This window comes from Mesoplodon densirostris, chromosome 10 (assembly GCF_025265405.1).
Source record: "Mesoplodon densirostris isolate mMesDen1 chromosome 10, mMesDen1 primary haplotype, whole genome shotgun sequence".
NCBI classification, from domain to species: Eukaryota; Metazoa; Chordata; class Mammalia; order Artiodactyla; family Ziphiidae; genus Mesoplodon; species Mesoplodon densirostris.
In genome coordinates, this window is record NC_082670.1 from 91209850 (window position 1) to 91226065 (window position 16216).

The 16216-nt window shown below is 48.5% G+C and overlaps 1 protein-coding gene across 2 annotated transcripts in view; it reads right to left on the reverse strand.

The window, feature by feature from the left end:
- Positions 1-11786, reverse strand: part of EIF4E3 (eukaryotic translation initiation factor 4E family member 3) — a 38225-nt gene extending 26439 nt beyond the window's left edge. The window contains exon 1 of one of the 2 annotated variants that reach the window (XM_060109885.1): positions 11609-11786. In XM_060109885.1, the coding sequence (XP_059965868.1) occupies positions 11609-11772 (164 nt within the window). In that variant the 5' untranslated portion in view covers positions 11773-11786. Of the gene's footprint in view, positions 1-11307; positions 11325-11608 lie in introns of those variants that run through there. The other variant, XM_060109886.1, reaches the window with a different exon arrangement.
- Between the last annotated feature and the right edge of the window lie 4430 nt (positions 11787-16216).

Sequence of the window (16216 nt, forward strand, 5' to 3'; positions counted from 1 at the left end):
CGCAGGCTCTAGGCATGCGGGTTCAGTAGTTGTGGCTCGCGAGCTCTAGAGCGCAGGCTTAGTAGATGTGACGCACGGGCTTAGTCGCTCCGCGGCATGTGGGATCTTCCCAGACCAGGGCTCGAACCCGTGTCCCCTGCGTTGGCAGGTGCGTTCTCAACCACTGCACCACCAGGGAAGCCCCTACACACTTACATTTTTTAATGGAGTTTTATAATTGACTCTTGGTGTGTTCTCATCAAGGCTGCCGTTTTTGCTGAATCCTACTTTTAATACAAGATTGTGTTCACGTTATGTTCTTCGAATAGTCTTTCCATCAGATCAAGGTAGAGAAGGTCCTCACTAAAACCAACAGGATCACACTCAACAATAGCTCTATTCTGCTTAACATCTTAGGATGCTGATGTATTGGTGTTTGAAAGGAAATGTGTCAGCTTCTATGGAAAATGACTTGCCTAATTTCTTTTTTTTTTAACATCTTTATTGGAGTACAATTGCTTTACAGTGTTGTGTTAGTTTCTGCTGCGTAACAAAGTGAATCAGCTATACATATACATATATCCCCATATCTCCTCCCTCTTGCATCTCCCTCCCACCCTCCTTAGCCCACCCCTCTAGGTGGTCGCAAGCACCGAGGTGATCTCCCTGTGCCATGAGTTGCCTAATTTCTTAATGAAGGAGGTTGGATTCTCTAATTTTCAAGGTTCCTTCCAGATGCTGGACAGTTTTATGAATATCCAGGTGTCAAAATAAGAAACATGTTGTCGGCACTTCTGACAGAAGTGAATGGTTGGCTGGCTTGGCCAGCGCAAGGAAAGCCATTCTCCTGCAAGCCAAATCTGAACCTCAGCCATCTTCAGCAAACAGAACTGGGCCATATCCACAAAATCAATGTCAAAAGGCAAAACAAGCCGAGGTTTGTACGTGATCTGCCTTGTAAACAGGTCAGTCTGTACTGGACTTGCTGATTCAAAGTTGAACTGGAAGCTGTACCATCTACAGTTACTGTTTCTTAAAGTAGCAGTGCGGGCAGCTGCTGGCAAAGCTGCAGCCCTGGCAGCAGGCAGCCGGCAACCCTCTCTTCCCTGTGCCTCTAACAGGTAGTTGCAGCAACTGGAAGGGAAGTGTGTGTAGTGGATTTCAATGAAAGAGACTTTTTTTTTTTTTTTTTACTGGTATCATACATACAGTACATTCTCACATCTTTAGAAAAATCTTTTGACTTCCTTCATGTTACAAACCCAAACCTCTCAACAGAACCCTAACCAAACCCTCTCTCTGCAGACCAAGGGTGCTCATCTAGGTAGAGGTGATGGGGCCTCTGAGGAGAAGACATCTGGCAATATCCAGAGACGTTTCCGGTGATCGCCACCTGAGGGCTGCTGCTGGCATCGAGCGGGCAGAAGCCAGGGCTGGACAGGAGGGCACCCGCAACAGAGGGTGATCAGGTCCAAAATGGCAAGAGACCGTGCTGAGAAACCCTGCCGTATACGTGCAACAAACAGCCTAAGAAGACCTGTAGTCTATTTACCCACCAGGGATTCACTGCGCACCTCTTTTAGCTGACGAGGAGATGGCAGTGCTCATTGGAGACGAAGCCCTCGTCCTCAGGACGTGTATGCTCTAGAACCGGCGCCCCTGCCTCTCTGAATTTCCCACATTCCGGAAGGCAAAGAAACAATGTTTAGGCTCCTCTTTGTTGGCCTGGGAGACAGGAAGTGTGAGAGGAAGTTGAGGGAGGAATATACCAGTAATATAACGTTGAACGTGTCCATTCCTGGAAGGCTGTATGGCCAAAGCTGTGGACAATCGCAGAGGCAAGGAATCAGGACCTACTTTCACGTTCTTTGAATACTATGCCACCCTCTCACAGTACACAGCTGGAGCTGAGAACACAGCAGTGGAACAAGAAACGCCTCCGGGATGGATCAGGTTAAGGAGTTTGAGTTGTTCCACTAGGAGTTTCCCCTCTGATTTAATGATAGTAATATAACAATGGCTTCCTTTTACTGAGCACGTACTATATGAGAGGGGTTTGCATATAGATCTCTAATCCTTACAGCCAGCTTGCCAGGTTGGTATCATTATCTCCATTTACAGACTAGGAAACAAACTCAGTGAGCCTGTTTTTGAGGAGCAGATCTGGGTCCTTTCCCTGGTCTCTCTGGCACTGATGCCCACGATCTTCCTGTTGGATGAGGACGCTTCTCAGTAAAACACCAAGCAGTCACTGTGAGCACGGGTGGTCACAGATGGCACATCTTCCGCCAAATCCCCCTCTCAGCCCTTCTTAGGTTACTACTCCATCCTTGGGCCCACCCACTGCCCTTGCCACTCACTCTCTCCTCCACCACCACCCATTTAGCCACACTGCTGGGAGGCAGGGGCCGGGGGGGAGAAGCACAGACGCAGGACAGGGTTAGAGTCCACCAGAACCCTTGGCAATGATGATACCCCAAAACGTGATACAAGGAACACAATTCGGGAAGAACGCATTTACAGGTCATCATTTTCTGAGGCTGGACATGAGAGGAAGATAACTTACCAAACAAAAGCCAAGCTGGGCTGTGGCAGGAAGGCAGGAAAGCAGAGGGCTTGAGAGGATGGTCTTTGAAATCGACAGAACTGAGTTCCAGCTCCGCCAGCCACCCGCTGTGTGACAAGCCTGACTCCCCTGACCCTCGCTCCCCCTTTCTGAGTGGTCTCTACACCTACTTACACTGCTACTTAGACTGCAAGAGCTAAGGCGCGTAAAGTATTGACACAGCAACTGGCATCTAACAGGCGACAGTGGCTGTTGTCCCCAGCGGCAGCAGCAAGAGGAGAGGAACAGAGGGGGAAGCCGTCACAACTAAGAGACACCGAGCACATTTTCTACTCTGTGGGACCGAGGGCAAAAATCCCAAGAAGCCTGTGAGAGTGACACCGAGCTGAGAAACTCCTGGGTCCATCCTCAGGAAAGAAAGCCCACCCGGTGCCAGTCTCTCTGGGCTTAAGGCCACAGCTTCCAGGAGCTGCTTCCACTTGGACCTGGCGAATCCGGAAGCTGTTATGGTTAAGGCAGGAGTGGGAAGGGATCCTCCGAGGTCTGCCAAGTAGATGATTAGTGTAAGTTGTCAGGGGAACTCTTAATGTTACAAAATCCCCAAGTCCAGCTTTATATTGCCCCTGTGTGTCTTCAACTTAATCACGGAATTAGAGCAAATGCATCTTAAGATTCTCTACGTAAAACTGGTTAAAATCCCTTTTCACTTGGGGAATTAGGAGAAGGCAGGAAGTTCAATAAGTTGGACCAACTATTCAACGTAAATGGTTTCCAGGCACATAACCACCATTTACATGCAATAATTCAATGTGTTATTTGCAAATCATCTTTATCCATTCATTAAAGCAAGTTCCTGAGAATCTTCCCAAGACAGAACTCATTTAGCTCAATTTGAGTCTGAGATGCTTCAAAGCATTTTTATCCTCTCTCTTATTCAAGAGATACTTACTGTGCTCCCAGTAGGTGAAAAGACCATACGTCGTGTGCTACATGCATGCATCACTAATTAAACACCGTGAGGTAAATAACGGTTGCAACCCCACTCTGCAGATAAGCAAACTAAGTCTGAGGGTGGCGACTTGCCCAAAGGCTCACAGTTGGCTAATAGGAGAGTTGGTACTTGAACCAAGGGTCCCTGGCAACCTGGCTCTTTGTCAAGAGCCTGAACTAATCACTTCCAGCAGGACCCCTACCCTGCTTGGTGCTGTGAACACAACGCGGCACCAAATACATTCTCAGCTCTTTTGCACCTTGCAACCCTGAACCCTGACTTTGCAGCAGTCCAAACGTGCCTTCTCCATTAAACCCCACCTGGTTGCTGCAGGCTGAGCTCAGGAATAAAATTCACAGATGCCTTTGTCAGTACCTCAGAAATTATCTTAACCATTCCTTGGCTAGCTCTTAGCAGACCACAGCACCACTTACCAGGGACCTGGATTTCTGGAGATGCTTCCTACAAAGGAAAGAAGCTGAAAAGGTTTCCCCAAACCCTGCCCACATCTCTGCCACTTATAGTCCATCAACCAGCAGCATTACCCGGGAGCTTGTTAGAGCTGCGGAGTCTCCAGGCCGCACCTGACACCAGCTGAATCCCAGGTAATTTGTCTATACATTAAAGTTTGAGGTTTGTTGATTTATATCATGTAAAGCAAATCACCATAAGAAATGGGAAATAAGAGCTAATGGAATATAGACAGCATCATGAGAAAAATGTAAAAAAATCATCATTTTCACAGATGCATTTTTTTCATCGCCCAAAGAGGTGATTAAGACGGGGTCATCATTAAATGTGAAGGACAATCCTATAAAGGCCCTTAAACATGGGTCTTAGGTGGGGCTCTCTTCTTTTTCTCTGTCAATTTTAAAGCAGGGAGTCCTTGGCTTAATTATCTCCTGTGACACTGGCCCCTAGTTTCCTTATTTGAGAAATTCAGTGGCAGGTCCAGATGACCTCTCGAGTCCTGCCCAGCTCCCATATTTGAGGATATGAAATATGGGAGAACTGTGTCCCATCCGCTGTTCATAGGCACAGGGAAGCAGTGTTCAGTGGGGTGAGGGATGCCGGTGCTCGGGGTCACAGTCTTTACTCCAAACCCCGTTTCTGTTCTACGTTAGCTGTGTGACCTCAGGCAAGGTACCTGTCCGCGCCTCAGCTGTCTCATGTGTAAAATGTTGCTGCTACAGCCTACTTCAGTATCGTGAGTATTCTGTGGATAATTATGTACAGCTCCAGTCCAGTGCCCAGTGCACTGAAGTAAACAGCTGTGAACATTAATAGGTTAAAGTGAAAAAAATGTTTAAAACTTTACACATGTTACAGGATAGCCAAGTTATGGATAGACACGCCCCGGGCACATGCACACAATAAACGTTTGGTGAAAAAACGAATGATGACTTCACCTTATATGAGAGATCAGTTCATTTCAGCCAAGAGAATAACCTAAACGGGGAAAATTTGAAAGCCAGGGATATGTCTCCTAAAAGCCCGTCGTCTTGTTGAATTGACTAACATCAGGCTCAGCTGCCAGAAAGAAAATCTGCACAAGCCCAGATACTTGAAGGAGGTCCCTTGTATATCATTCACTCCATTAAAGATGATTTCATTTTAATCACTTTTAAATAGATCTGTGGCTTGTGGCTACACCAGCTTCCTGTTTGAGAAAGGGTCACCTGCAAAAACGGGCCAGGGCCTATTAATAACATTTAATAGTGCATCTATTGAAACTATCTAAATGCTGTATTTTTGCAGGTTTATTTGATTTTGATTTTTTTTCCCTTCTCTTGTCTATTGTCACTCCTGGCCTATGAGCTCCTTGCCGGTAGCAACTGGGCCTCTTTTCATCTCGATATCTAATTAATCCTTTAGTACATGGAGGCTGGGTGAAAGAGAGGTGTAACAGTGTTCCGGAGCTGACGACGGAACTAAGAAGGGCCAGGTCACTGACGTCTTGCCAGCTGGCTTAGGCTTGGAAACAAGGAAATGGCATCTGTAAGTCTGAAAGCAGGAAAACATATTTTCCAGAAGCTAGTACCAGGTAAGGACTAGTAAGCTTTCTGAGTGAGGATGTTTAGGGCCTTTAGGCCTGTCTGTAGGAAGCAGCTACTGACCCACAGCTGGACAGGCTGTGATCCCCTAGGTCAGGGCCTTTCCTTGCCTGAAGTACCCAGAACCCCTTTGCCTCTTACAGAAAATAAAATCCTGGCCATTAAGAGAGCTTGTGGGTTCAGAAAGGCGAGAATGGAGAAAAAGGATAGGAAAAGTCAAAACTCCAGCCACTTTCTCCCTGTCACCTACGGCCTTCCATGCAGGCCCCTGTCCTCACCTAGACCCAGTAGGCCGCTCTGGGATGAACAAGGATGATTTGCAGATCCCCTCTGTCAAGCCTGGTCCCACCCCGGCTCCATGAGACGTGTTCTTATGGAGACACCATTGGAACACACTTGAACGTACTCCACCCTGGAAGGCGGGTCCCTCTAGATTTCAGTACCTGGCTGAACTCTTCCCTGATGCCACTGAAGCAGATAGTGTGTAACCTCCTGGGAGGCCCAGGCCCATGTTGTCATCTTTGCACTCTCAGCACCTACAACAGTGACTGGCGACTAATAGGTTCAGGTAATCTCATCAACAAGCAGAGCAGTAACTGTGAAGTTTCGGCACCTGAGGCATTTGTTACAAATGCACATTCTACCCCAGAGGTCTGATGGAGCAGGTCTGGGGCAGGGACGGGAACCTGTATTTTTTAACGCTGACTGGGCGGAGCTACGTCTTGATGGAGTGGGGTCGGTGGGCGATGTAGTGAGGGCCCACCTTTGCGATTCAAAACACAAGAGCACGAATACTCGCTAGGTACCTACTCTGCACACTAAGGCGCACTCGGGAGCAGACACGAGGCAGTTCTGTGTCTCGTGGTCACGAGCGAGGGACGGAGGAGGAATTAACGATCCTTAATACAAATACAGGCTATAAAAATGCGGCAGGACCACAAAGGAGGTGGACTTAATCACGACTGGGCCAAGTGTTCTGAAGGACAATTACAGAGGTGGCAACTCAAGAAGGCCTCGAAGGATGTGTGGCAGCTTTTTAGGCAGACAAAGGGGAGGAGAGCGACCCAAGCAGAAGGAACTTCACAAGACAAATCTCAGAGGCTGGCAAGTCCATGGTTTACCCAGCAGAAGGGCCAGGCGTTTGCTGTTGTTGCCAGAGAGAATGGGCAGGCTGAGAGGTATAACGGAGCTGGGGAGACACAGGTGATGAAGCTGAAAAGGAGGTGGGTTTCACATTAAAAAGAGCAATACAGAAGTTTCTACCACAAAAGTCAATCAGAGCTGCTGGTAAAGGTAGGGCTGCAGACCCACAATTCCACCTGGCTGGAGCACACCGCCCCACAACAGAGGCACCCTTAGCGGGTGAGAGACACAGAGTCAAAATCCACTGCTGTCCTCGGTGCTTTGTGACCACCTAGAGGGGTGGGATAGGGAGGGTGGGATAGGGAGGGAGACGCAAGAGGGAAGAGATATGGGGATATATGTATATGTATAACTGATTCACTTTGTTATAAAGCAGAAACTAACACACCATTGTAAAGCAATTATACTCCAATAAAGATGTTAAAAAAAAAAAATCCACTGCCGTGACAGAGGAGAAGGGCAGGGGGGTTTTGGAACAATGAGACCAGGCGTGGTTTAGAAGGCTAAGCTGTGAGCCCAGGTCGGGGAGGCTTGGGGAGAGACAAGCTTGGGAGCAGGACGCTATAGCGTGTGACTGCGGCTGGAGGGGCCCAGGATGTGCAGAGGGAGGGACACGGAGAGGACAGGACGGCTTAGCCTTGGAGCAACGTCAAGTACAGAACTGGACGGGGAAGGGTACGTGAGACAGAAGGGGATTCCAGGTAGGATGGTGGTGGTGTCGACCGTAACAGGGTAGGTTGTGCGTGTCCAGAACTCAGGAGAGAGGTCAGGGCTGGGATGCAGATTTGCAACTGATAATTAGAGTAACCTCAGCCGCCACAGGAGAAGGGAAAGTCACTGTGGGTAGAATTCAAGAGCCCCCTAAATATTTAGTGTGGGCTGAGCTGTCCTAGGCTCTGCTCTAGAAGCTGAGGACAGAGTGGTGGGGAGAAGAACCCTGCGAAGTGGACATTCTGGGGAGAGAAGACAGACGAACAGTGCTAACCCTACAGAGACACTAAAGCAGGAGCAGGGCCTCGGGGAATGTGTCAGGAGATGTGGGTCATTTTGTACCAATGGTCAGGGAAGTCTCGCTGAGAAGATGACATTCGAGCAGAGACTGGAAGTAAGGGAAGCGCAGACCTAGCAGATGACTGAGGGAAGAGCATCCCAGCAGGAAGGACCCCCAGTGGCAAAGGGCCATCCTTAGGATGATGGAGAAAGAGCAAGGGGTCCAGCAAGCCAGAAGGGCACGTGCAGTAGGGAGAGTGACAGACAGACAGCAGGAGAAAGGTGTACCAGGCGGGGCAGGAAATGCTGCAGAGTCTCACGGGCCATGAAAAGCACTCTGGCCTTTGCTCGGAGAGGACCCGGGAGCAGAGAAGTGACGTGTTTGAACTGTGTTATTTAAAGGGACCGCTTTGGCTGCTGTGATGGGAATGAACTGTATGGGGCAAGAGCAGAAGCAACGAGAGCAGTGAGGATGCTCTTGCCTTCACCCAGGTGACAGACGTGGTGTGGTCCAGGGTCTGGGACGCAGGTGGTGAGAATACATTGGATGCTGGATGCATTTTGAGGGTAGAATCAATAGCATTTATTGTTAACGGATGTAGCAGGAGGAACAAGGATGGGGAAGGGGATAGAAAAGGGGGGGAGGTAAGGAGGAAGAGGAGGAGAATCACAGACGACTCCAAGATTTGGGGGGGATGAACAACTGGAAGGATGGGGTTGCTGTTAACTGCTCTGGTCTGAGATGACACAGACGAAGGAGACAAGATGGGGAGGGCAGCTGGGGAAGTGGTTTGGCACGTGTTGAGTAAGGACGTGTATTAGACATCCACATGGAGACAGAGAGGAGGAGCTGGATGCGTGAGTGTAAGGTTTTGGGAATCACCAGTGTACAGACGGAGCTGAAAGCCTTGTGACTGGATGAGATCACTGGTGTGGATGGGAACAAGAGAAGAGGCCTGAGCACTGAGCCCATGGATAAAACTTAAGAGGAGAAGGGGGGTCACCATGAGATGAAAACAAAGCAGTCAGAGGCACACAACCAAGAGTGGCTTCCAAGAATCAAGACGGGTCCGAGTTTTCCATAGCCAGAAAAGGGGAGGAAAACTCTTCATCCTATACCCCCAGCCAAAATTATCCCCCAAATGTTTGAATCCTTAGCCATAAAGTCTAATTAAAAAACAAAAAAACAAAGACTTACTGGAGTTTACTACTGAAACTGCACATAACTCTACTGGGGGCCTCTCAAATTCATCCATGACGGGAATAAATTAGGATGCTGGCTTCCTAACCCTGAATTCAGACAAGTTGCTTTGGGGAACCACTGATGGGCGAATGGGTGGTAATGAGGGAGCACTGGATAATAATTTTAGTAGTTAGCATTTACTGAACACGTATTCTATGCTAGGACACTTGTTGGTGTTTTACGTGTTTTACATTCACAGCGCTCATGTAGCCCTCAGAATATCCTATGATTATTTATCCCCATTTCACAAACCATGCAAGTGAGGCACAGTGAGGCTAGAACATTTGTTCATCGTCACAGAGTAGGCTGGAAGGTAGGACAGGCCAAGAGGTAGGTGCCAAAGACTTTCAAGTAGCAGGAGACCTTTGGATGGTGTGGGTCTTGAGACTGACGTCATCGGCGGCAGACATCAGCTACCTGAGGTGAAGGCTGCCCTTGGAGGGCTCTCCTGAGAGCCTTACCACCCTCTCTACAATCTTGTTTCTCTGGGTGGGGGGGGAAGATACAAGGGAACCTCTAGAACACAATGTGTTCACAACCCCGAGGGAAACAGGGGCACCCTGCATCTCCAGAGAAGTGGAGAAAGTTCAATAGTAGCTATGGGATGACTGATCAGGCAAAATGAATTCATATGTGCAATGCTGGAACTAAATATTATTTCTAAATTAATACAGCCACTTCTGTTGAAGATTTGGACATGGTGGCAGTAACGTGTTTCATCTGATTACTGGCTTTCAGAGAACAAAAACGTGCAAACACACAGTAGAAAAGCTATAGTCTGTCTTCACTGGAGTTACCGTGGTCTTAACTTAAAAGATATTAGATATTCTTTAAAAGTTGTGTTAAGCTACAAAGATATATTTACAACACAGGGAATAGAGTCAATATTTTATAATAACTATAAATGAGGTATAACCTTTAAAAATTATGAATCACTATATTGTACACCGTGTAACTTACATAATACTGTACATCAACTATGCTTCCAAAAAAAAAAAGGTATCAGATAGTCTTTAAAAGTTGTGTTGCTATATAGTATTAGTATCTTAGACCATTCTTAAAAATGTTGTGCCTGTAAGGAGACTAATTTTTGACCTGTTTATAAACACACTCTCTTGATACTGTTTCCAGCAGCCCACCAGTATCCAATGGTCCAGAGGTCCAGATTTAACACCTTGAAAACAGATACCAGGTAACAGCAATTACAACACACCTTGGAAAACAAAGACGCACATGATTTCATTCTGCTACATTTGTCAAAACCATTCTTGTTTTGACAGTAAAACGCTCTCTTAGCATCTCATAACGAAAGTGAAAATACTAAAATAAAAAAAAAAAGCAGACTCACTGTATCTTACCCACCCCCCAACTTCTCTGTGTCCCCAGAAAAGACAATGATGCCAAGTGTCAGTTCTTGAAGATGGGTGCTAATTCCAACAGGAAGAAAGGAATGAGCTTGTCTCCCTAAGAAAAGATGAATATCACTTTTTAAAAATCTTGCAGGTATTTTACACAAGGCTTTTAAAAAGCAGATTTGCATCTACTGAGTAAATTTCACAGAAAACTGATACATCCATGCCTCCCTAACACTTAACCATAGAGATACAGTGTCATCAAAACTTCCATAAGCTCTTGGGACAACCTTTAAGTGTCATCCTTGGGCACCGGCTGGGTGACAGATACTACGAAGGGACTTTGCAATTCATCCATTTATTCATCTGTCAAAATTTTCTTGCGCTCCTACTAGGTGCCAGGCACAAGTTCCTGCTCACTGGCCCATAACAGAGGGGGAAATGTTGAGGGATTGAGACAGATGGAAAAATAAACAGTTTCCTACACAACACAACTCGGTAGCATTATGAACTTTATGAAGAAAAACAGGGAGGACGTGAGTGAAGGGAGGGAGGAGGGGTGCTAACTTAGGTGCGGCAGTCATGTAGGCAGTTCTGAGAAGGTACCTGAGCCGTCCCCTGAGAAAGCTGTAATTGTTCCCACTTTACCAACAAGGTGAGGCATGGCTCACCACTGAATCCCCAGCGCCTAGCAGGCGTGTGGGGCCACAGTAAGTGCTCAAGAAATAGCTGCCCAGTGGATGAGAAAGAATTCAAAGGCAGCATCGGTGGGCGGGGGTAGGCGCCCGCTGTGCCATAGTAATACCATCTCCGCACACTTCCCAGGGGGCTGGTCGACTTTCCCGAGCGCTGTCACGGCGAGGGTCGTGTCCCGAGTTCCCCCAAGAGCCCCGTGGGGGGTGACCAGGACAGCATCACTCGCCCCACTTTACAGCGAGGACGGATCACCCCCGCCAGGCCCGGCATCTCCCACTGCCCAGCCAGGATACCTGCCCGCCGGCGTTTCTTCTTCGGAAGGAAAGAAAGAGGAAAAGTGCTGCCGAAACTTTGGCGACTGCGTGTTTTCTCTCCCGGCCGTGAGGCGAGGCCGCCCGACAGCCGCTCGCGCCGGCCCTAAACCCTCGGCTTCCGAGCCGGCTCTGCGCGAGCTCGCGCGGCGGGGCCGGCGCCCGGGGCCCGGGCCGCCCGAGCGTACCCGGCCCGGGTTGTGGGAGGCGGGCCCCGAGACAAAGCGGCGGCGCAGGCCCGGCGGGCGCACGGCGGCGGTGGCGAGCCCCGCGACCCCCTCACCTGTCGAGCCAGAAGGTCCAGGGCGAGTGCAGCGGGACCCCACCCGGCTCGGGCCGCAGCTCCGAGAGCTGCTGCAGGCCCAGCGGCGGCGCGGTGGCGGCGGCACGGGGCACCCGCGGTGCCCGGGCCCCGGCGGGGGGCGCGGCGGCCGGGGGCAACGCCATTTTCTCCGCCCCGCCTGCGAGGCCGGCGGACGCACGGACCGCGGGGCGAGCGGCGGCTGAGTCACCCAGGCCCCCGCCCGCCCCGCCGCGGCCGCCCCGCCCCGCCCCGCGCGCGCCCCGCCCCGGCCCGGCCCTTCGCCCGCCCGGCCTCGAAGCCGCGCCGCCGGGCCGCCCGGGCCCGGCCCGCCTGGGGCCGCCGAACAAAAGCATGGCCCACGCGAGTGGGGGGCCGATTCGGCGCAGGCACCGACCCAGCGTGCGGTGACTGACGGACTCGCGGGTCTGGGGGAGGGCAGGGCAGCGGCGGGGACGGATTCCAGGCCACAGGGGTGGGAGGAACAGAGGAAGGGTCAAGCGGTGGGTTGTGCATCCAGAGGTGAGCAAGATGTATGGGTGGGCTACAGAGAGATGGAGGGAGGGATGGATGGATGGTCCAGTGGATGGAGTCTCAGACCCACATGGTGGGAGGGGAGGAGGGGTGGATAGACATACCGGCAGTCTGAAGGATGGGTGGGCAAGCTGGCAGATGGTTGGAGGAGGGGTGGAGGGATGGAAGGGCAGATGGAAGCACAGTTGGATGTGAGAGACAGATGCCCGGGGAACCGCTGGCCCAATGAATAGAGACTGGAGTGCCCAAGAGTGCAGAAAGAAAGGGTCAGACAGACAGAACCAGGACCACTGACCGGGGGATGAAGTTGTTCCAGGTCAGTTTTGCATGTTTCCTAACTCAGCTGATTTGAAGGGGCCACGAGGTGCCCAGAGTGTGACCAACTTTGAATGAGGGTGCCCAAAATCAGCCCAAGGTCTCCACACTTGCCCCAAAGCACCCACAAGGAAGGAGGAGGAAACTGGGCATCAGGAAGCCAGCCCTCCGCTTTCTGCACCTTTGACTACAGAGGAAGCCCCTATGGCCATTAAAGGTTCCTGAGCCTCCTAGCACCGCCCCTTGGCAAGTGTCTATCATTCTCTCTTTCAAAAGAAAAGGAGACGTATGAGGGCATGTGAACACACATGCCATAACTGGCATGGACATGGACACCCTCCTCAAGCTTGAAATTTCTGGATAGTGCCTCCCTGGCCTTTACCAGCTGTGGATGTAGAGTTCTGTCTCCTCAAAGATTTTCTCCGTGGCCTAGCATACATTCCGCCCTTAGCCTGAGCATCTCTGGGATGGACTAGAAGAGGAGCTACAAAACTAGATGGGTTCGGGGGTTTCACAGGCATTGTAAACACCTGTTATGAATCCCAGGGTAGGTGCCTTCCCTAAAAGGTATTCAAGTTCTGATAAAATGACCACAATGAAAACAAAACCGCTGCTTTGCTATCCCTGCTTCGAACATAATTTTTATACAACGTATGATGCTGGAAGCAGTGACATATTTAAAGGCCCTTGCACCTCTGAGATGCAAGGGGCGCTTTCGGTTAGATGCATTTTGGGGGTGGGTTAATTTCTCCTTTTATTTTTTTCCAGAAAATGCATATATGGCAGTGTTTAAGCTATTCTGAGCACTTTATCCTTATTAACTCATTTAATCCTCACAAAATCCAATGAGGAAGATACTATTATTAGCACATTTAAGAGATGAGAAGTGGAGAAGTTAAATTAACCCCAAGGTCACCCAGTTAGTGAGAGAGCCAGGACTGGAACATACGTATTCAGGCTCCAGAGTCTAGGCTTCTAACTGCCAGTCTCTACTACCTCTCTAACTGGAAAACTAACAGGTCCACACAGTCAAAATAAGAAAATGAATAGTAAGTCTCCTTCCCTCCCAAGGCTGTCAGCCTTCTTGACCAGAGGAAACCACTGTTAACAGTTTCCTTCCGGAAAAATCCAAGTATGCCTGTAAAGGCATATATCTACAAATATAAATTGTATACCTACCTCTATCTTTTATAAAGAAATAGAAGCATTTTATACCACTGCCGCACCTCCTTACCTTAACTGACATTATATATTTGAAGACTTTCATATCAAAACATATAAATCTACTTCATTTTAAGGACTGCAAAGTAATCCATTCTAAAGAAGTAATTTAATTCACAAGCTCTCAAGATTTATTTGGTTTGCAGTCCTTTTCTTTGATAAATAATGCTACCATAAGCATTTTTATATTTAATGTCTTTCCTCATCTGCACAAGTTTATTTCAGAATAAGTTTGAAGAAGGATTTTTGCCTGTGTCTAAAATTGCTAAATTACCATGCAAATGGTTACATACATTTATATATAATTGATTTATAAATAATGGCTGATTCTGAAATTTTATATTTACTTAGTGACACCTTTAATCTTTATATAAAATTCTAAGGCATTGGTAGAAAGGGAGTTTTTGCTTTCTGTTGATTAGAACTAGTCAAACTGCCAAGTTTAGCTTCTTCCTTATGTTCTGTGACAATACTCTCGGCAAGAAAGGAATATTTTGAAAGTTTTATCTGCAGTTTCTAAAAGAGAGTATGCAGCACGTGATAAATCACTTTCAGAATTTAGAACTAGGAACAGTCTGGCAATTTGTCTTTATTGAATATCAGTTATGTACCTCCCTCTCTTTTTGCTTTGGCTTCCAGGATGCTCGAAATTACACCTGCTGTTCAATCACAACATCAGTATTAACCAATGAAAAAGCATCACTATTTTTATGTTAATATATTCCTATTTTTATGTTAATGATCCAATTGCACGTGTGCATCTTATACCGTGAACCCCTCAAATCTATTTTGGAAGCAGGTGATATACAAAAAGTATAAAATTTAAATCACCTTAAGGTTAATAAAAGAAGTCAGGCAACATGACTAAGGTGAGAAGCAAGGAGGGAACAATGGGCATTACTTTCGCTCCCTTCCTGTCTGAAATGTGTAAGAGACTTAACTCTTGTCATCACTCTTCAGAATCATCCTTAGAAGATAATAAACGAGGAAAATTCCCCTCATCTTTTCCCACTTTGCAACTGGGCAGCAGGAATTCCAATAATTTCAGGGTAGAAAGGGAACCTGGAGATTACCTACGCACACCCATCATATTACAAATGGAGAAACTGAGGCCCAGAGAGGTGAGGTGACTTACCCGAGGCCACAGCTCTAGGAAATAACACAGGCAGGACTAGAACGTGGGTAGCTTGAGATCCAGGCCAATGTGCTCTCCCACTGCGTAACACGCAACTCAGACAGCTTGGGGCGGCAGGAGGGAGGAAGAGAAGGTGACCCCACAGCCCCTAGCAATGAAAGCAACAAAAAAGACTTGAGGCACTCATAAATAATTAAGCAGTGAGCTGCAGCAGCTACGCCCCTCCCTTCCAGCATCCAGTCACCAAGGCAACTTGGGCAGGGTGCCTGCTGGTTGCCTAGTAACAGTGTGGTCTGCTCCCCTGACATGCTCCCTAGGCATCAAAAAGGATTTGAGAGCCGGGAAGGACCTTAGACAGGGACCACTACTCCAACACCTTCATTTTCCAAATGGGTAAATGGAGGCCCAGAGAAGCCGAGTAACCTGCCCAAGGTCACACAGCTACTCAGAGGCACAGCCAGTCTCCATTTCTAGTTGCTTTCCATTGCACCATGGCTCCCTCAGGGACACTGCAGATGGAGGAGAGGAGATCTCTCCACAGTTCCTAGAAGAACAAGAAAGTAAGATGGAGAGAGCCAGCAAGAAAGAGACGGAGACCTTCAGCTTTCATATGCAATTAACAGGAGCTGGTAATCCCATCGGCCAGACTTTCATCATCACCATGGCAACATGGGTGAGGTGGGTACTGGTTGCCTAGGAACAACTGGTCCTCTGTCTTCCACTCACATCCGGCTCCCTGGGAGTCACAGGAACAGTCGAATGTTGGAGCTGGAAGGGAAGGCAGGGATCCGAACTCAGTCTCCTCCTTTGACTGAGGTTCAGGGCCGCTGTACAAGGTGACACAGCCACAGAGCTATAGCTAGTGCCAGGGACTCGGTGGTCAGCCAGCCTTTCCTAAATTCACTCCATTTACTGCTATCACAGCACTGTGGAAAGGGAAGCTTCACTCAATAAAGACAAAACGTGGCAGGGGAATGGCAAGTGGTCCCCAGGAGGTATTTCTACTGCTTGTCTAAACGGTGGCAATTCTGCACACGAGGCCTGGCCCACAAGGGGTGCTCCGCACAGTATGAAACACAAGGTCTCTGAAGTCAGAACACCTGAGTCAAAAGCCAGTTCTCCCCAAACCTGGAAAGCTTCTTATCCCTCTGCACCTCTGTCTCCACATCTAAGAAATGGGCATCCTCATAGTCCCCACCTCTTGAGATGTCATTAGGATTAAATGAGAAAACGTACACATCAAGTGCCTGGAATACAGTAAACATGCAGTAAATGTTAAGCATTTATTCCACTTTCAGTAAATATTTGTGGCATGTCTGCTCTGTAAATGCCACTGTTCTAGGGCCTTGAGATTCATTAGCGAGCAATACAGACAAAAGAAATCC